The 21,065-nt window shown below is 42.4% G+C and overlaps 1 protein-coding gene across 1 annotated transcript; it reads right to left on the reverse strand.

The window, feature by feature from the left end:
* Positions 1–14,087: 14,087 nt before the first annotated feature.
* On the reverse strand, positions 14,088–15,530 carry LOC111606289 (tigger transposable element-derived protein 1-like). The gene has a single exon (XM_023326802.1). It carries the CDS (start codon positions 15,528–15,530, stop codon positions 14,088–14,090), a length of 1,443 nt encoding a protein of 480 aa, XP_023182570.1.
* Between the last annotated feature and the right edge of the window lie 5,535 nt (positions 15,531–21,065).

Here is a 21,065-nt window from a genome sequence, read left to right on the forward strand (position 1 = left end):
GCTTTGGCAAGCCAGTTTGTCATATAATCTGTTTTATTCACATGCTAAAAATTGAAACTGACTCAGATACAATTTGATCCACAACTATGTGGAGTGTTATGTTTTAGCATTTATTGGGGCCTGCCATGCAAAGCAATGGCAGGAACCTATTGCTATTGTCGGAGAAAGTGTTTCTTTATTGGGGCCTGCCATGCAATGGCAGGAACCTATTACTATTGTTGGAGAGAAGCGTCTCTTTAAGTATTATTGGGGCCTGCCATGCAAAGCAATGGCAGGAACCTATTACTATTGTCGGAGAGAAGCGTCTCTTTAATTGGGGCCTGCCCATAGCAATGCATGGAGGCAGTACTGACTTGCGAAGCAAGTCAGTACTGCCTCCATGCATTGCATGGCAGGCACCTATTATTCTACACCCAATAGAATGTCTCTTTATTTATTTATATCTATCTTTATAGATTTATTTTTCTTCCATCACCGTTAATGCGGCTCGTACCGCTGCGTGCACCCCCACAAAAGTGGTATCAAAACGTGCGGCTCGATGCCGAGAAGGGAGCTATTATTTTTATAAGGAATTGGACTTACAATGGCGACGTAAAAAGCGAAAAACGAGCAAATTTTCCAACTGCCAAAACGCAGAGCATAACTGACACCAACTGCCGCTTTTTTAGAGTGAGAAATGAAGAGAATTTTTGACCCCAAAATAATTTTGAAATCGCCGTCACGCCCATAAATATCGCACGATTAGTATCAAAATCGGTCCTGACATTGATACGCCTGTCTGCTCCGGTAAAATGTTTTCGAAATTTCTCTAGGGCTTACGGTTTTCTGTCACGGTGCTTCAGAGCAAAGTCATGCGACAGGATTTTCTGTCGCTCTCTCAGGCTCTCTCCCATGTATTTTCATATATTTCTCAAAAATTTCAGATCTGGGCACACCATTTCTTTCTCTTATCGCTGTTAATACTGTGAGTGACGTAGAGATATGAATTGCGGGACTATCGGAGACGACAAATAGCCCTCTCATACGCTTCAAACGCTTTTCGAATATGTATTACGGTTCCCGAACGGGAAGGAGTTGTTTCCAATGCTTTTTTTAGTTCAAACTGGCTGGCTCAAACAGAGAATTGTCTCCCCCTGCATGTCTCACTCACAGCTGACAGTTGGCAGAGAGAATTATTTACCATAGCAACGGAACTCAGGAGGCTATTGGCTGCTTGTTAGGACTACAAATACGCATCACTGTAGTTCTAACTATAGTGGAAGACTCAGTTGAAACAGAGGAGGACTGAACTGGCCTTTACAACTACTTGCTGCTTTGGGCTGTATTTAACTGATTTAACTCAGTCACCGTTACACATGGGATTAGTTTGGAACATTAAAATGAAGCAAACTGAAAATTTCAAAATAAAAGCCTTGAATATTTTTACATCATGTAATTGCTCTTTTTGGCTTTATGTGACTTTTTTATCCAAAGCACTGATACACATGGGATTAGATTGGCCTTTTGAAATGAAGCATAAAGAAAATTTCAAAATAAAAACCTTGAATATTTTTACATCAACTGCTTGTGTTTTGAGCATTATATAACTGATTTAACCCAATGACTATTACACATGGGATTAGTTTGGACCTTTGAAATTAAGCTTAACAAAAATTTCAAAATAAAAGCCTCAACATGCCCCTGAGGTTAGTGCACCGCCGCAGGCGGTGCGATAATATTATTCTGCATTATCTTTTTCTCTCAGGTTAGGGAACTGCCTTGCGCAGCAAGGCAGTTCATTAGCATTAGCATTTTAGCTTATATAAGCTATTAGCTATTTATTTGACTTATTAGCCATGTTTAGTCTACTGAATGGAGTAATACCATTATAGAAAACATCCCAGTGATGTCCCACATGCTACTGACAGCAATCACGCTAACATTAGCATTTTTGCTAATTTTAGCTGATACACTTACTTTATCATACTGAATGGTGCAAGTCAATGTTAGTAAACATTCTTGTCATTGTATTCATATGATTGCAGCTTTCTTTAGCATTGATGCTAATTTGTAGCATCAGAACGCTGGGTCCAAACCGACGGGCACACTTTGGCAGGCCCCGGTTAAATTTCTTCAGGAATTTTCTAGTATTATTATTATTATTGGGGCCTGCCCATAGCAATGCATAGGGATGTAATCCCTATGCATTGCATGGCAGGCACCTATTGTTCTACACCTCAAAATAACTGCCGCTTCCTACTACCGTTAATGCGGCTCGTACCGCTGCATGCCCCCTCACAATATATATATCAAAACGTGAGGCTCAATCCCGTGAGGGGAGCTATTACTTTTGTTGGCATTTCGAGTAACTGTGGCGACATAATTAACAAAAAACGAGCCAAATTTAACTCAAAACAAAAGTCTAACTGACACAAAACAGTGTCAGTTAGACTCAAAATAGACATAGAATTTAGTCTGCCTCTCTGAACTGCTCTTTAGAACTACAATGACTGAAGGTTAGAACTACAACATGGCAGACACTGAGTGCCTACAAAAGAGGTCTGAGCTGAATGTCAGAACTACAAACATGGTGGAACTGTCAGTTACTACAGAGGAGGACTGAGCTGGCCTTTAGAACTACTTGTGTTTTGGGCATTATATAACTGATTTTACCCAACCATTGTTACACATGGGATTAGTTTAGCTCTTTGAAATGAAGCATACTGAAAATTTCAAAATAAAAGCCTTGAATATTTTTACATCATGTAGTTGCTCTTTTTGGCTTTATTTGACTTTTTCATCCAAAGCACTGTTACACATGATATTAGTTTAGCTCTTTGAAATGAAGCATACTGAAAATTTCAAAATAAAAGCCTTGAATATTTTTACATCAGATAATTGCTCTTTTTGGCTTTATGTGACTTTTTTATCCAAAGCACTGTTACACATGGGATTAGTGTGGCAATTTAAAATTAAGCTTAACAAAAAATTCAAAATAAAAGCCTTGACAATTTTTACATCAGATAATTGCTCTTTTGAGCACTATATAACTGATTTAACCCAGCAATTGTTACACATGGGATTAGTTTGGCACTTTGAAATGAAGCTTAACAAAAATTTCAAAATAAAAGCCTTGAGAAATCTTACATTAGGTAATTGCTCTTTTGAGCAATAAATAACTGATTTAACCCAATGACTATTAGACATGGGATTAGTTTGGACCTTTGAAATTAAGCTTAACAAAAATTTCAAAATAAAAGCCTCAACATGCCCCTGAGGTTAGTGCACCGCTGCAGGCGGTGCAATAATATTATTCTGCATTATCTTTTTCTCTCAGGTCAGGGAACTGCCTTGCGCAGCAATTGCTGTTTTTGGCTTTGTATGACTTTTTTATCCAAAGCACTGTTACACATGGTATTAGTTTGGCCCTTTGAAATGAAGCATACTGAAAATTTCAAAATAAAAGCCTTGAATATTTTTACATGACGTAATTGCTCTTTTTGGCTTTATTTGACTTTTTCATCCAAAGCACTCTTACACGTGGTATTAGTTCAGAACTTTAAAATGAAGCATACTGAAAATTTCAAAATAAAAGCCTTGAATATTTTACATGAAGTAATTGCTCTTTTTGGCCGTATATGACTTTTTCATCCAAAGCCATGTTACACATGGGATTAGTTCGGAACTTTAAAATGGAGCATAATAATAATTTCAAAATAAAAGCCTTGAATATTTTTACATCAGGTAATTGCTGTTTTTGGCTTTATGTGACTTTTTCATCCAAAGCACTGTTACACGTGGTATTAGTTTGGCCCTCTGAAATGAAGCATACTGAAAATTTCAAAATAAAAGCCTTGAATATTTTTACATCATGTAATTGCTTTTTTTGGCCGTATATGACTTTTTCATCCACAGCACTGTTACACATGGGATTAGTTTGGAACTTTAAAATGGAGCATAATAATAATTTCAAAATAAAAGCCTTGAATATTTTTACATCATGCAATTGCTGTTTTTGGCTTTGTATGACTTTTTCATCCAAAGCACTGTTACACATGGTATTAGTTTGGCCCTTTGAAATGAAGCATACTGAAAATTTCAAAATAAAAGCCTTGAATATTTTTACATGACGTAATTGCTCTTTTTGGCTTTATTTGACTTTTTCATCCAAAGCACTGTTACACATGGGATTAGTTTTGAACTTTAAAATGGAGCATAATAATAATTTCAAAATAAAAGCCTTGAATATTTTACATGACGTAATTGCTCTTATTGGCCGTATATGACTTTTTCATCCAAAGCACTGTTACACAATGGAATAGTTTGGCCCTCTGAAATGAAGCATACTGAACATTTCAAAATAAAAGCCTTGAATATTTTTACATGACATAATTGCTCTTTTTGGCTTTATTTGACTTTTTCATCCAAAGCACTGTTACACGTGGTATTAGTTCGGAACTTTAAAATTAAGCATACTGAAAATTTCAAAATAAAAGCCTTGAATATTTTTACATCAGCCACTTGTGTTTTGAGCATTATATAACTATTTTAACCCAAGGACTATTACGCATGGGATTACTTTGGCCCTTTGAAATTACGTTTAACAAAACTTCCAAAATAAAAGCCTTGACAACATTTTAAATCGTACCGAATGTTGCACGTCCGCCTCGCTTAACGTTCTTGCGGTTCTCCACGTGCCACTGATTACATTGCGGCGTTCTTTAGCGTCGACGCCAATTTGTGGCGTGACCACGCCGGGCCCGAACCCCACGGGCGCGCCTTGGCAGGCCCCGGCTAAATTTCTTCAGAAATTTTGTTTTTCTAGTTGGGGCCTGCCATGCAAAGCAATGGCAGGAACCTATTGCTATTGTCGGAGAAAGTGTTTCTTTATTGGGGCCTGCCATGCAAAGCAATGGCAGGAACCTATTACTATTGTCGGAGAGAAGCGTCTCTTTAATATTCTTTATTCTTCCGTCACCGTTAATGCGGCTCATACCGCTGGGTGCACACCTACAAATGAGGTATCAAAATGTGCAGAAAATTCACGCCATTGGAGCTATTACTTCTGGTGGGATTTGGGGTTAACGTGGCGACATAATTCGCAAAAAACTACGAAAAAAGCCCCATTATAAGTCAATGGGAAAAATCCTAGAAATACCCTATTTTTGAGGATTTGCTGTGTCGTCACGAATTCACCTAGAAATGCCATTCAAATTTCATTTTGTAGATACGTCTGTGATCTCTTCAAAAGTGAAGACGGCTTGTCAATACCAGTTACGGTTTGTCCACAATTTGCCTCTAAGCGACCCAAAGTTTCTCATTTTTGCTCAAATTAGAGTGACAGCCGACCTCGGATCAGATCTGGGCACAACATTTCTTTCTCTCATCACTGTAAATGCTCTGAGTGAGGTACAGATATGAATCTCGGGACTATCGCAGAAGACACATTGCCCTCTCATACGCTCGAAACGCTTTTCGAATATGTATTACGGTTCCCCAACAAGAAGGATTTGTTTCCAATGCTTTTTTTCAGTAAAACGTGTTGGCTCAAACACACAAAGTTTGTTTGAGAGCTCAGAGCTCACAGCTCACACCTGCTGAGACCATTATTTACCATAGCAACGGAACTCAAGAGGCTATTGGCTGCTGATTTGGACTACAAATACGCATCGCTGTAGTTCTATCTATCCTCAGTTGAAACAGATCAGGACTGAGAACTGGCCTTTAGAACTACTTGCTGCTATGAGCTGTATATAACTGATTTAACTCAGTAACTGTTACACATGGGATTAGTTTGGCCCTTTGAAATGAAGCATACTGAAAATTTCAAAATAAAAGCCTTGAATATTTTTACATGACATAATTGCTCTTTTTGGCTTTATTTGACTTTTTCATCCAAAGCACTGTTACACGTGGTATTAGTTCGGAACTTTAAAATGAAGCATACTGAAAATTTCAAAATAAAAGCCTTGAATATTTTTACATCAGCCACTTGTGTTTTGAGCATTATATAACTATTTTAACCCAAGGACTATTACGCATGGGATTACTTTGGCCCTTTGAAATGAAGTTTAACAAAACTTCCAAAATAAAAGCCTTGACAACATTTTAAATCGTACCGAATGGTGCACGTCCGCCTCGCTTAACGTTCTTGCGGTTCTCCACGTGCTACTGATTACATTGCGGCATTCTTTAGCGTCGACGCCAATTTGTGGCGTGACCACGCCGGGCCCGAACCCCACGGGCGCGCCTTGGCAGGCCCCAGCTAAATTTCTTCAGAAATTTTGTTTTTCTAGTTGTATTTATTAAGATAGTCCAGGTGCAGGTCAAATGCAAGTTCAATTTGTACATCAATCCAGTTTCTTTGATATGTGTGTGTGGGGATGGAGAGGGATGCAGGTGTGTGTGTGTGTATTAGAGAGCTTGTGTATGGCCTTTGTACTTTTTTTTCCTGGTGCTTAAATGCTTTTATAATGCCATCCATCCATCCATCCATCTTCTTCCGCTTATCCGAGGTCGGGTCGCGGGGGTAGCAGCTTCAGAAGGGAGGCCCAGACTTCCCTCTCCCCAGCCACTTCTTCTAGCTCCTCCGGGGGAATCCCGAGGCGTTCCCAGGCCAGCCGAGAGACATAGTCCCTCCAGCGTGTCCTGGGTCTTCCCCGGGGCCTCCTCCCGGTGGGACGTGCCCGGAACACCTCACCAGGGAGGCGTCCAGGAGGCATCCTGACCAGATGCCCGAGCCACCTCAACTGGCTCCTCTCGATGTGAAGGAGCAGCGGCTCTACTCTGAGTCCCTCCCGGATGACTGAGCTTCTCACCCTATCTCTAAGGGAGAGCCCAGCCACCCTACGGAGAAAACCCATTTCGGCCGCTTGTATCCGCGATCTCGTTCTTTCGGTCATGACCCAAAGTTCATGACCATAGATGAGGGTGGGAACGTAGATCGACCGGTAAATCGAGAGCTTCGCTTTTTGGCTCAGCTCTCTCTTCACCACGACGGACCGGTACAGCGCCCGCTTGACAGCAGACGCTGCGCCAATCCGCCTGTCGATCTCCCGCTCCCTTCTTCCCCCATTCGTGAACAAGATCCCGAGATACTTAAACTCCTCCACTTGGGGCAGGACACCCCCCCTGACCCGGAGGAGGCACACTACCCTTTTCCGGCTCAAGACCATGGCCTCGGATTTGGAGGCACTGATCCCCATCCCGGCCGCTTCACACTCGGCTGCGAACCGCTCCAGCGAGAGCTGCAGATCACGATCTGATGAAGCCAAAAGGACCACATCGTCTGCGAAAAGCAGAGATGAGATCCTAAGGCCACCAAATCGGACCCCCTCAACACCTTGGCTGCGCCTAGAAATTCTGTCCATGAAAGTGATGAACAGAATCGGTGACAAAGGGCAGCCCTGGCGGAGTCCAACTCTCACCGGAAACGAGCCCGACTTACTGCCGGCAATGCGGACCAGACTCTGACACCGGTCATACAGGGACCTGACAGCCCGTATCAAAGGGCCCGGTACCCCATACTCCCGGAGAACCCCCCACAGGGCTCCCCGAGGGACACGGTCGAACGCCTTCTCCAAGTCCACAAAACACATGTAGACTGGTTGGGCGAACTCCCATGCACCCTCCAGGACCCTGCCGAGGGTGTAGAGCTGGTCCAGTGTTCCACGACCAGGACGAAAACCACACTGCTCTTCCTGGATCCGAGGTTCGACTATCCGACGGACCCTCCTCTCCAGGACCCCTGAATAGACCTTGCCAGGGAGGCTTAAGAGTGTGACCCCTCTATAATTGGAGCACACCCTCCGGTCCCCCTTTTTGAACAGGGGGACCACCACCCCAGTCTGCCAATCCAGGGGAACTGCCCCCGATGTCCATGCGACATTGCAGAGTCGCGTCAACCAACACAACCCCACAACATCCAGAGCCTTAAGGAACTCCGGGCGGATCTCATCCACCCCCGGGGCCCTGCCACCGAGGAGCTTTTTAACCACCTCGGTGACCTCGTCCCCAGAGATTGGAGAGCCCAACCCAGAGTCCCCAGGCTCCGCTTCCTCAGTGGAAGGCATGTTGGTGGGATTGAGGAGGTCTTCGAAGTACTCCGCCCACCGGCCCACAACGTCCCGAGTAGAGGTCAGCAGCACACCATCCCCACTATAAACAGTGTTGGTGCTGCACCGCTTCCCCCCCCTGAGACGCCGGATGGTGGACCAGAATCGCCTCGAAGCCGTATGGAAGTCTTTCTCCATGGCCTCTCCAAACTCCTCCCACGCCCGAGTTTTTGCCTCAGCAACCGCCCGAGCCGCATGCCGCTTCGCCCGCCGGTACCCATCAGCTGCTTCCGGAGTCCCACAGGCCAAAAAGGCCCGATAGGACTCCTTCTTCAGCCTGACGGCATCCCTCACCGAAGGTGTCCACCAGCGGGTTCGAGGGTTGCCGCCGCGACAGGCACCGACAACCTTGCGGCCACAGCTCCGATCGGCCGCCTCGACGATGGAGGCACGGAACACGGTCCACTCGGACTCCATGTCCCCCACCTCCCCCGGGACGTGTTCGAAGTTTTGCCGGAGATGGGAGTTAAAGCTCCGTCTCACAGGGGATTCCGCCAGACGTTCCCAGCAGACCCTCACAACACGTTTGGGCCTGCCAGGTCTGACCGGCTTTCGCCCCCACCACCGGAGCCAACTCACCACCAGGTAGTGGTCAGTGGACAGCTCCGCACCTCTCTTCACCCGAGTGTCCAAGACATACGGCCGCAGATCCGATGAAACGATGACAAAGTCGATCATCGAACTGCGGCCTAGGGTGTCCTGGTGCCAAGTGCACATATGGACACCCTTATGCTTGAACATGGTGTTCGTTATGGACAATCCATGGCGAGCACAGAAGTCCAGCAACAGAACACCGCTCGAGTTCAGGTCGGGCGGGCCGTTCCTCCCAACCACGCCCCTCCAGGTCTCACTGTCATTGCCCACGTGAGCGTTGAAGTCCCCCAGCAGAACAAGGGAGTCCCCAGGAGGAGCACTCTCCAGTACCCCCTCTAAGGACTCCAAAAAGGGTGGGTAATCTGAACTGTCGTTCGGCCCGTAAGCACAAACGACAGTCAGAACCCGTCCCCCCACCCGTAGGCGGAGGGATGCTACCCTCTCGTTCACCGGGGTAAACCCCAACGTACAGGCGCCGAGATGGGGAGCAACAAGTATGCCCACTCCTGCCCGACGCCTCTCACCTTGGGCAACTCCAGAGTGGAAGTATGTCCAGCCCCTCTCAAGGAGACTGGTTCCAGAACCAGAGCCGTGCGTCGAGGTGAGACCGACTATTTCTAGCCGGAACCTCTCGACCCCACGCACTAGCTCCGGCTCCTTCCCCACCAGAGAGGTGACATTCCACGTCCCAAGAGCCAGTTTCTGCAACCGAGGATCGGACCGCCAGGGTCCCCTCCCTCTGCTGCCACCCATCCCACACTGCACCCGACCCCTTTGGCCCCTCCCACGGGTGGTGGGCCCATGGGAGGGGGGGCCCATGTTTCCTCTTCGGGCTGAGCCCGGCCGGGCTCCATGGGTAAAAGCCCGGCCACCAGACGCTCGCCATCGTGCCCCCCCTCCAGGCCTGGCTCCAGAGTGGGGCCCCGGTGACCCGCGTCCGGGCGAGGGAACACCAAGTCCAAAGTTCTTGTCCATCATAAGGGGTCTTCGGGCTGCTCTTTGTCTGGTCCCTCACCTAGGACCTGTCTGCCTTGGGTGACCCTACCAGGGGCATGAAGCCCCAGACAGCATAGCTCCTAGGATCATTGGGACACTCAAACCCCTCCACCACGATAAGGTGGCAGCCCATGGAGGAGACTTTTATAATGCACGGGACAAAAATGACCCATCAGACAATCCTTGTACCCTAGTGGTGTGCAGCCCACATGGGCAAAGCATCACTTTTTCTAATTATGGGGTCAATTTAGGAAGTCATAAAATTTCAAGCCGGAAAAAGATAGTTTACGGTATTTTTTCTGCAGGTAAACATGGTAATGGGTCACTTTTGACCCGCAAGACAACACAAGGGTTAACTAAAATGTGTCAGAAAAGAGGAGACATTGCGCTTTGTAGACAATATTGAGTTATTACAGTAATTTCACCCCCGCAGTAGCAGGGGAGCTGAGGGGCGCTCTTTTAATGGACAGTAAATAAAGAAAATTACTTCCTAGATATTGAAAGTTCCAGTTATTGATAAATGGGCAAATATATTTACTCAGAAAACATTTAAAGAACTACATACAATTAAAATAAGTAAAAAAATATTCAGGCATAAATTTGAAATTTAGGTAATAAAATGCTAAAGAAAAAGCAATGATTTTGCTAAATCATCTCCATTTGTTTATTATAACTCACCTAAAACAGGAGAGATTTTGTTTTGTTTAAGTTCAGATTGGCTGTAGCAAATGTTGAAGGGAAAAACCTTCTCTGCATCTTCTTTGTACCAATCTAGATGAGGAAGCCACAAACCGACAGCTTCTGAGAATGATGAGTTTTGGGTTTTCATGGCACATTTTGTTTTGCCACCAGGGAATAATTCCCTTGGGCGTAAATCTCTGCATTGTGCCACTCTGGGGCAGCTCTCCGTGTCAAAGCAAGCATGTTCAGCTGATCGACATTTCCAAGAAGCTGGTCAGAATTCAAATTCTGTCTGGAATAATGAGGCATGATGGCGAACCTGCAGGCCTGTCGGTGGTGGTCGCCGCCATCGCTCTCTGGTCCCATCGACTCATTCCTGTCACGCTTTTCCAGTATCAACCTTATGTTCTGCATTGTTTCCACTGTTGGTCACGTTTCATAAATTATAACACGAGTTTCACTGCGTGTAATTGAAGTTACACCCCAAAGACCTGTGACTTGATGCGGTTTAGTTCCATCTGTAAAGCACATAAAGAAAGCAAACTACAATGTTTTGACCTTATTCTCTCTTTATGTTTGGCTTCCCGTGATTTCCTTTTATACAATCATGTTCAATAAATTAAGAAGTCACTAAGTGAAACATTATGTAGATTACAGACTGATGTTTTGAAACCTTTATTTCCTGCTTCCAGCTAATGAAAGCATGACTTTTAAGAATAGAGTATTACTTCAGACCAATAATAAAAGTAATGTGGATTTCAAAAAATGTCTCCTACCTCCTTGAAGTTCTCTTCTAAGAAACAAATCTCATCTCCCCCTGAACTGTCAGAGTTGGAGAGGAAAATGACACAGAACTTTGGATTTACACTCTATGCACTGCAAAAACAAAATCCTACCAACTGCTTTTGGTTTACTTTCTAGTGCAAATATCTTATTACATTCGACATAAGACCAAACTAACTTAAACGTAACTTTGCAGCAAAATATAGGAGCTTGTTTTAGGTAAATAATTCCTTTATATTGATGAAAAAAGTACTGGTAGATTATTTAATTTATAAGACATGTTTACCATAAATCCAGGAAAAGAAAGATTTCCAGAGATGGTGGAAATATGTCAGACTGACTTTGAAGACATATCTAACATAACTTCTCTATTTTTGGAATTTTGTAAATGGTAATTTTGACCTAAAAAAGTCTGAATGTAAACATCTGGGTTCAACTGTACAATGCAAAAATGTAAAGTTAAAAAAGTAATGTAAATAATGTAAACTAGAAATAAAATTAAGTTAGAAGTAACTTGTTAGAAGTAACAAGATTAAAGGGCTTGTTTTTAAGTAAATTCCTCAATACTGACAAAAATGTTCTGGTTCCATCAGATTATTTTACTTATGGCAAGGGAAAAGTATCTTATAAGTGAAATAATCTCTCAGTGAAACTATACTTAAAAAAAAAAATCAATATTAAAGTTATTGACCTAAAACAAGCTCCTATATTTTGCTGAAAAGTTACTTGTAAGTTCATTTTAATTTTATTTCTAATCAAGATATTTTCACTACAAACTAGACCACTCTAAGCTGTTTTTGCAGTTTTTCTTTTTGAGTAAAAAAGAAACCAAACAAACTTTCTTTTAACTTAGAGATGCCTATTTAGTTTCACTCGACATTTTAATAAGAGCAAGTGAATGAAAAACCAGACATGTTTGATCTAATAAAGTTTTATTTTCTTAGAAATGGCAAGTTTTCAGTTTTCTTTTGTCTTTCTAAGAAAGTATACCCCTTTTTGAATTTCAACTAGCATCTACTAATGGTTATTGAATACTTCACAATATATTAAGTCTAGATGTTATGGTACATGCATACGATTCAGGCTGCATGAGGAGCCAAAGTCACCACGATACACTGGGAGGAGGGCAGAAACGGGTGGGGACGGGGGGGATACAGGGCGCTGCAGACTGACCAGGTTCCAGTTAAAAAGGGGGCTGTAGCGCCCCCTATTGAAACCCTCTCCACAAAACACTGACTGCATCAACATATAAACACACACGCACACAGAGTTTGCACTGTACACGACACACATTTACACACACCTCTTTATACAAGTGTGGAGCTTCTGCACCGGCCATTTAAACTAACTCACAGGAGAGGGTTTAGTGTTAACAAGCTTCTCTTTCACAGAAAGAAATTCACCACTGGAACCTTTCAGCTTCTGCAGTCCAACGTGGCGGGAGGCGGGGACGGGAAGGGACGCTAACCAAAGGAAAAAAAATAATTATTATAATAATATATAATAAAATAAAAGACATTCAAATACAGTCAGCTTTTTGCTTGAAAATACAAAACTACATGAGAAAGCATTGAAATAAAATCCATCAATCAGAACATATATATATATATTTTTTTAAAAAGCCCAAGTGCTCCATCTCTCTCTTTCTCTCCCTCTCACACACACACACACACACCCACATACACACCCCCACGCACACACACGATCAATCTTTTCCCTTTTTTTTAATCCAATGGGGATGGCAGCTGTGAGGAAGCAGGAAGTCTTTTTAACCCCAGTTCGCAAGAGGATTAGCTGTGTGGAGATCTTCGTGCTTTAAGTGCCACCAGGTGGACCTCGAAAGCCCCTCAGAATAACCTGCCCTTCCCAGTCTTCTTTGTTTACAGTCTGCAGCGAGGAATCGCTTCAGGAAGCTCCACGGCTCCCTCTAGTGACCCTCTGCAGCGAGTGCGGCTGACGCCAGATGAAGCTGCTTCCTCTGCAGCCTCTTCCACTGAGAGCGCTGAGCTCAGAGTCTCTCTGGGTCCTTATAGCTGCAGGCGGATGCACGTTTAGAACTGTGTGTGTGTGTGTGTGTGTGTGTGTGTGTGTGTGTGTGTGTGTGTGTGTGTGTGTGTGTGTGTGTGTGTGTGTGTGTGTGTGTGTGTGTGTGTGTGTGTGCGTGTGTGTGTGTGTGTGTAACTTATCTTGAATGTCTCCTTTCTGTCTTTACTTCTCGCTGCCCCTCCTGCTGCTGGCGTCGCTGCAGCGTAGTCCTCCCCTCCTCTCTCTCTGCAGTTTCCTGTCAGTCCAACTGGTTCTGGTGTTGGATCTTTGAGTTGTCCAGACTGTCCCTCAGGATTTCAGGAGAAACTCCTAATTCTGCTTTCCTGGTTGTATCATGGGATATGTTTCAATTTCATCTAATTTTACGATTGGGGGAGGAGGGGTTGTTCAGCTGAATCTGGCAACTTAGGATATAAAGGTGTTGCTGCTGCAGCTGCTGGGGGCTGCATCACTGCTGCAGCTCCTGCCTGTGAGCTGCTGCGAGAAGAAGCTCACTGGAGATTCATTGTCCTCTTGTCTGACAAACATACTTGTTGCTTCCTCCTGTTAGTTCTTTTTATTTTTATTTTTATTTGCAACACTCTCTTCCAAGACTCCAACCACTCCTACACCATACCTTTTTTATTTTCAGTGAGATGTCTCTCCACTGGCTTTCTTTCTGAGAAGGTGTAGAAATGCTAAAAACCACCCACTATCTTCTGATAGTTACTTTCTTTAGGCGAGAAAAAAGAGTAAAAATACAGTGATCCCTCGTTTATCGCGGGGGTTACGTTCCGAAAATGACCCGCGATAAGTGAAATCCGCGAAATAGAAAACTTTTTTTTTTTTTTTTTTTTTTTTACAATTAGCAACTATTACATGTATACAAATACAGTGACTCACGTGTAGGCCGTTTCACTGCTCTTCAGACTGGGGCGCTGCATCCTGACTGCGCTCTGCAGTGTTCTCTTCTTCTGAAGCCCGCGGTGCAGGTGTGTTTGTTCGGGAGAAGAACATAGTGATAGGCAGCTGTTGTCGCTCTTTTTTCTTCTTTGCAAAAAGATCCTTGTAGACCGACATGCCACCATCGATTATGTTGGAGAACTGTAATGAACGGCTCATCAAAGGGTCCCATTCCTCAGCTACTCGCTTAAGTTCAGTGGCCATTCGCACCATGGTTGCTAAGCGACCAAGCGTTAGTCCTTCCTCCTCATCTCTCGTGTCCTCTTCTCCCTCTTCTCTTTCATCGTCGCTTTGTGGCTTTGTCATTTCTGCCAGCTCTGCATCGGTCAGCGGCTGTGCGTCTCCATCAATCAGGGCGTTTATGTCATCCGGACTCATGTCATTAAAGCCGTCTCCTCCAATCTGTTTAGCCAGATTCACAGCTGTTTCTACGGCAGATTGGTGGACCTCGTCAAGCGAGCCTCCGGTTGCGTTTTGCACTGCCTCTAGCCATAGTTTTTTCCAGCAGGCCTTCAGAGTTTCCGTTTTCATTTCCTGAATGGCCCTCTGAATGTTTTGGAGACACAATGCGATGGTGTATCCACGCCAGTAGTCCTTCAGTGAGAAATCTTGATCCGAGTCCATAGCGTCAACAAGATGTTGCAGGGTGTTGCGCGTATAGAGAGCCTTGAAAGCACGGATGACTCCTTGGTCCATGGGCTGAATCAGGGATGTAGTGTTTGGCGGCAGAAATTCGATTTGCACACCATCATATGCCAAATCATTACCGTGACCTCCGGCGTTGTCAAGGAGCAGAAGCACTTTAAAGTCCAGTCCCTTTCCTCTCAAATAACACTTGACCTCCGGGATGAAACAGTTTTTGAACCAATCCAGATTGAGCGCTTTTGTCATCCAAGCCTTTGCATTGTACATCCAGTAAACAGGCAAATCATCCTTATTTTTGTTTTTCAGCGCCCTGGGATTTTTAGACCTGTAAATCAGCCCCGGTTTAATCATGAAACCTGCGGCATTTCCGCACATAGCCAGGGTCAAACGGTCTTTGTGAACTTTAAATCCTGGGGCTTTGGCTTCTTCCTGCATGATGAAGGTGCGGGAGGGCATTCGTTTCCAAAATAAGGCAGTCTCATCCATGTTAAAAACTTGTTCGGGCTTATATCCCCCCTCCTCAATGATCGCCTTGAATTTATTGTTCACGAAGGCTTCTGCCTCAGCGGTATCCGCAGACGCCATCTCACCGTGCAGACAAACATTTTTAAGTCCAAAGCGTTTCTTAAACTTTTCAAACCAGCCCTTGCTTGCATTAAATGCGCTTGGCACTTTGTCAGCAGCACTTGCTGAGGGCCCGGCATCCTCTCCCTCTTCCCCGTCACTGACAGCAAAGTTTTCATACAGCATTCTCGCTTTTGTGCAGATAACGTTTGTATCCAGGGTTATGTTTTTTTTCCTGCAGTCATTAATCCACAGAGCTAATGCCGTCTCCATCCGTACCATGGTCTTGTTGCGGACAGTTACAACCCTTTTTGCATTCGTATTAAAATTGACTGCTGCTGTCGTCCTTATGTTTTTTTCATCCTTCTTTATGTAACGAACGGAAGATTCATTGATTCCGTAATGGCGAGCAACGGCTGCATAGCTTTTACCTTCCCTTAGCATGTCCAGAAGTTTAACTTTATCTGAGATAGGTAGCATCTTCCGCCGTTTGGTCCCATCCGCAGGTGCTTTTGTCGGTCCAGGCCGTTTCGTCGACATTATGGGTTTAGGAGATGTTCGAAATTACAAGATAATTTTAAATTTGCCAAGCTGTTTTACGTACGTACACAACTGCACGAGACGACAAAATGATAGCACAATTCGTAGCATGTTTTGATACAAGAAGCGGGAGTGAGTTTTTAGCGAATCAGAATGCAGAGCACAATGCAAAAAAAAAAAAAAAAAAAATGCATTATGAAAATCCGCGAAATAGCGAATCCGCGATAAGTGAACCGCGAAGTGGCGAGGGATCACTGTACCCACTATCTGCCTTTTAGATTTTAGATAGTTACTTTCTCCCCTTAAAGGTGAAAAAAGAGTAAAAATACCCACTATTCCCATAATTTTAGTACTCTGTGATTTAGCTCAATATGATCTATTATTTTGTGCTTCGTCACAGAAGTACACTTCTCGTGCCCCTATTGTCCCCTGGAGAACAGACTTCCCCGGTTCCCCACTTAGGAATCTAAAAGTTGTACTTTCAGAGAACTCGGCTCCAGACACACTTCACATTCGCACTCATACATAAATTTCCTGCCAGCTTGAGGTTCCTTATGTGGACCTGAACCAGGACGAGACTCTAACCCGCTCCTCTTTTTTTTATTTTTGGGACTTTAACCCAAATTGGGACTCTAACCCACGTTTTATTTTAGGGACTATAACCCTAAATTGGCTGAATTGGGACTCGAACCCAATTAATAGCGCTTTTTCAACTCACGTTTCTGTCGGTTCGTCTTGTCCGGTCGGATCCCGTCAATCCGCCGTTGGCAGACAAAGTGGGACATAGGGCGCTGGCCCAGCGAAGACTTTGTTTCCAAGTCCTGTTGACTCTGGCCGTGCACGGTCAGCAAACGGGTATATTGAGATCCGGGTCACGGCACCAAGTTGATCGGTATTTTCTCCACCTAAATAAAAAGAACAACAGACAACGTTACTGAGTTTTCAAACACACAGAGGATCAGATCCTACAAGCCGATCTCCTGCCATCCTGCTGCAGAACTTTTTATCTTTTTATCAGCAGAGAAAGGGAGTGAATGGAAAGTGGGAGACTGATCTTAACAAAAGGGGGGGCTACCCTGATAACAAGCAGAAACAGAAACTAAATTCTACACACAGATAATTAGAGGCAACTAAGGAGAATCTCAGGAAGTTCTCCTAAAAGAACACCTGGGAAAACATGCTTGAGGTCAAAGAAAGGCACTAAACCTTAAAATATAAGACAACTAGTAATATAAAAGTATTAATGTAAGAAAGATAACAAAACAGAATAATTCTAACAAGGACTGAACTAAATGCTCACTTTGTTTGTTGTTTCATCTAATTTTAAATGTTTATTTTTGCGCTTCATGCAGGAATAATTAAATTGTCCAACTGTTTTGCTTCTCTCTGCAGTGTTGAGGTCAAAGGTGGTAAAACGTTTTGCATCAACCCGAAATCCCAATGGCTGAAAAACAAGAGAAACCAGGTGAGCCTCATTGAGTCAAAAACTATTTAAATTTATTCTCATTTCTTGCAAACATTTACAAATGACTATCTGTGCATCAATTATTGGAGATAATATACACAACTATGAGGACTAAAAATGTGTAAGTTTTCTGTTTTACAGAAAATATGTAAATATTTGCTTTTTTCTTTTTCCCATCACAGGAAGGGTTAAGCTGCAGCTCAACTGACGAGCGTCGTCGGCACAAATTAGATGTTGGAGCAAAAACAAAAGGAAAGAAACATCAACTTCCCTTTATTAAAACAAGAAAATAATTAGAAACATGCTTAAGAAATATTAACAATGCAGAAATATTTTGGTTGTTGGTCAAAATCATCCATTTGTTTTGGTCAGCTCTGGTCAAAAAGGGAAGCAGCAGAAAATCTGATTGTTTTTCCCGGTAATTAAACGCATCGTTTTTTGTTTTTTACATTTGGGATTATTGTTCCGGCTGAGAAGCAAAATCTTTGGTTTGTGATCATTTCACTTCTCAGCTTTGCAGCAAGAACGCTCACCTTTGGTGTGGCGCTAAAATGATCAAAAACATGCTAATGTTCGAGTAGGCTAGCTAAAGTTAGCATATTAGCATGCTAATTATTGTGACTTTTTGTATGACTGTTGCCAAATGTCCATCTGAGCCAGCAGGTCAGTTTGAAAGATTATAGGGAAACTGTGCAGCAGTCAATAGAAATTCAAATATATGTTGTATGTTATTGTGTATATTATTATTGTTATTATTATTTGTATTATTATTATTATTATTATTATTTGCTGTTTGTTGTTATTATAAGTTACAAGTTGCATCAGAATAACTGAATCTTGAAGAAATCTTGGCCCAACGTCAGTAAACTTTGGACAGAGACTCTTTAAGGCACAGGAGTTAAACTCCAGGCCTCCAGTCGCTGTCCAGTTTTTAGATGCGCCACAGGTACAAAACACTGGAATGAAACGGCGTAATGACCTCCTCCTTATGTAGATCAGTTCTCCAGAACCTTAGTGACCTAATTATTCTATTCAGGTGGTGCAGCAGAGGCTCATCTAAAAACTGCAGGACTGCAGCCCTCCAGGACTGGAGTTTGAGACCCCTGGTTTAAGGGGTTTTGAACGGCAGATATACGACCATATTTGGCCTTCCTGTAACCTGTAGGTCCTAATTTAAATCCAGTAGAACCTTTTCATGTCAATAGGCGACTATAAAGACTATAAAATCAAATTATCTGTGGAGTTCATCAAGGTCCCGACCTCGGTCCTCTCCCTACTCATTCAAATATTACGCAATAACAAGATAAGAGTAACAAATGTGGTGCAAATTCTCAATAAATGCCTAAATGCACAGGACAGATTAATAGTTGGATGTGTCATAATTTATTGTATGTAATTTAATGTATGTTGTTCATTTCAATACAAGCACTTTGAGTTGCCTTTAGTTGAAAGGTAATGTGTAAATAAAGTTGCTTTGCCTTAATTTGCTTCAGCAGAGTTTTTCCCTCTTGCAGACTTTCCATTTCTGGTCTTATTTAGCCAATATCTTTCCTATTCTGATCAATATCAGGGTAATATCTTACAAAATGTTTTAAAAACACTCAGAGGCCTCTGTATGATCAGACTCTACATCTTTATTGAAAATGAAATCTACTACAGATGTTTATGTTAATTATGGCTGCAGCAGTTTTGTTCCCATGGTGGGAAAAACTTTTATTTATGTCTCGACTTTCTTCATTAAAACTATCAATGGATAATCTAACAGACGTTTTACACACCGATGGGACTCTGGTTCCGACCGTTTCATGAGAAAGTGGTTTTTATGTCTTTCAGATTGTATCCTCAGTCACTATCTCAAACATTTCCCGTTCAGATATCTCTGCTCAGTTCCTGCTGCTTTCTGTCATGATTATTAATTTAAGAGTGCTGAAGGTTGGAGGCGGCTGCATTTCTCAGCAGGTAACGAAGCGCTTCACATCAGAGATCCAGTCGGTTCCCCTGCACAGCAGACCCAGACAACTTTCAGCACCAGGAGCAAAATGTTTCTGCCCATCATGGCCGTTTGGATCTTCCTCGCTGTGACCGACGGTAAAGTACATTTACAAAAACTAGATTATCTAGATATTAGTCATCAGATTGAGTTGGTTTATAAAATCTAATCATTTGGTCTAAATGACTATTTTTGATTGACTTGTAAACAGAGTGATCTATGGCACATTGCAGCTTATGCACAAAAACACTTTAATTCATTTTAACGTGTTTAAACAGACGAGATCGCAACTTAAAGGTTATTTTATCATCCAGAAAAGCAAACGGGTTTGATACGGATCTGTTCTCACATCCTCTGCAGTAAGAACCAAGGGAGGAAATCCCATTTCACGATTGGGGGGTTACAATACAGAGGGACACTTTTAAGAACAATTTGGGGGTTATTGCAAGTTACAGTGAAATGTAACGGAAAATGTGGATTGAAAAGTTTTTAATGTGTTCAAGCTGCAGGTCCAAAACTGACCAGAAAGTAGCAAAAACATAAGTTTTTCTCAGTAAACTAAGATTGAAATGTTGTTTGGATCAATGAACAAAAATTTAAGGCTCTAAATAAAAAGTTTTAATAACTAACTCCACTTGATAAAATGTATTTATTGTAGTGGCTCTCAATACAAGTTATGTGTTATTTAAATTCTAAGTGGTTAACTTGCTTTATTTTTAAAGATAAATGGCAGATTTATTTCGTTCTTTGTTTCTTTTGTCTTTTCATCTTGATATTGTTTAAGTACAAAGGTTTCTTGGTTGATTTTTTTTTTTTTTTGGGTGGTGGGGAACGATTGGAGACTTTCCAATATCAGGGAGGACTCTTATGGTAAGTTATTAAAGAAACGTTTAGAGATAAAACTACCTTTAAACAGGTAAACAAATTTTACCTGTTTAAAGGTAAAATTTAGCAAAACTCTCACATTTCTTTCTTCACAATGAACAGCAAATCTAAAACTCTTTCAAACTACAGATTAAAGAGAATTAACAGTTAGGTTTGCGTTCATCCTGAACTTGAATCTTTATCAAATTTAAATCGTAAATCATGAATATACAAAACGCTGCTTTAAAAGATTAAGAGAAAGTCTAAATATAAAGTCTACCAGGGGCCTGGAAATGTTGGATAATATTTAAATATCTTTTTTAAATCTCGGCTGACTGTCAGATGTTCCAGAAACTGTCTGTCTGTAAAACTCACGTTACAAAATGTGTCTCATTCAATCTCATTGCAACATAAATAAACTTCTGTCAGTAAACATATGAAGATTTGCTCTTAAATATGTTTGAGTTTTTAATTAATGCTTGATTAAAAGAACAAGAAATTATTTGAAAACTTTGTAAAAATATTGCTCTCATATTTTGCTTTTTCTGCTGCAGGTAGATGCCTTAATTGCCCAGACTGCTGTGATAAAGGGACAGAGAAGGTCGACGGGGAAATCGAAAAGTGTTTGGAACAGAAACCAGGACCAGCCTGTGCTAAACACTTCTACATGTGAGTAGAAAACAAATTCATCCGTCCATCTTTTCCCTTCTTTTTCAGCTTTGATCAGTTTTCCTTAAACGTAATATGAGCGCCATCTAGTGGTGTAATTTCATTTTAGCTGGAGAAATGAACATTCATAAAATTACAAAAATATTGCATATTCAGCATTTTATTGACCAGCTAATTCATGATCTTGATCACA

This window comes from Xiphophorus maculatus, chromosome 21 (assembly GCF_002775205.1).
Source record: "Xiphophorus maculatus strain JP 163 A chromosome 21, X_maculatus-5.0-male, whole genome shotgun sequence".
NCBI lineage: Eukaryota > Metazoa > Chordata > Actinopteri > Cyprinodontiformes > Poeciliidae > Xiphophorus > Xiphophorus maculatus.

What these genes read in the sequence shown, in the direction of transcription:
- LOC111606289 (XM_023326802.1), bottom strand. Translation starts at nt 15,530, where the DNA reads ATGCTGTATGAAAACTTTGCTGTCAGTGACGGGGAAGAGGGAGAGGAT.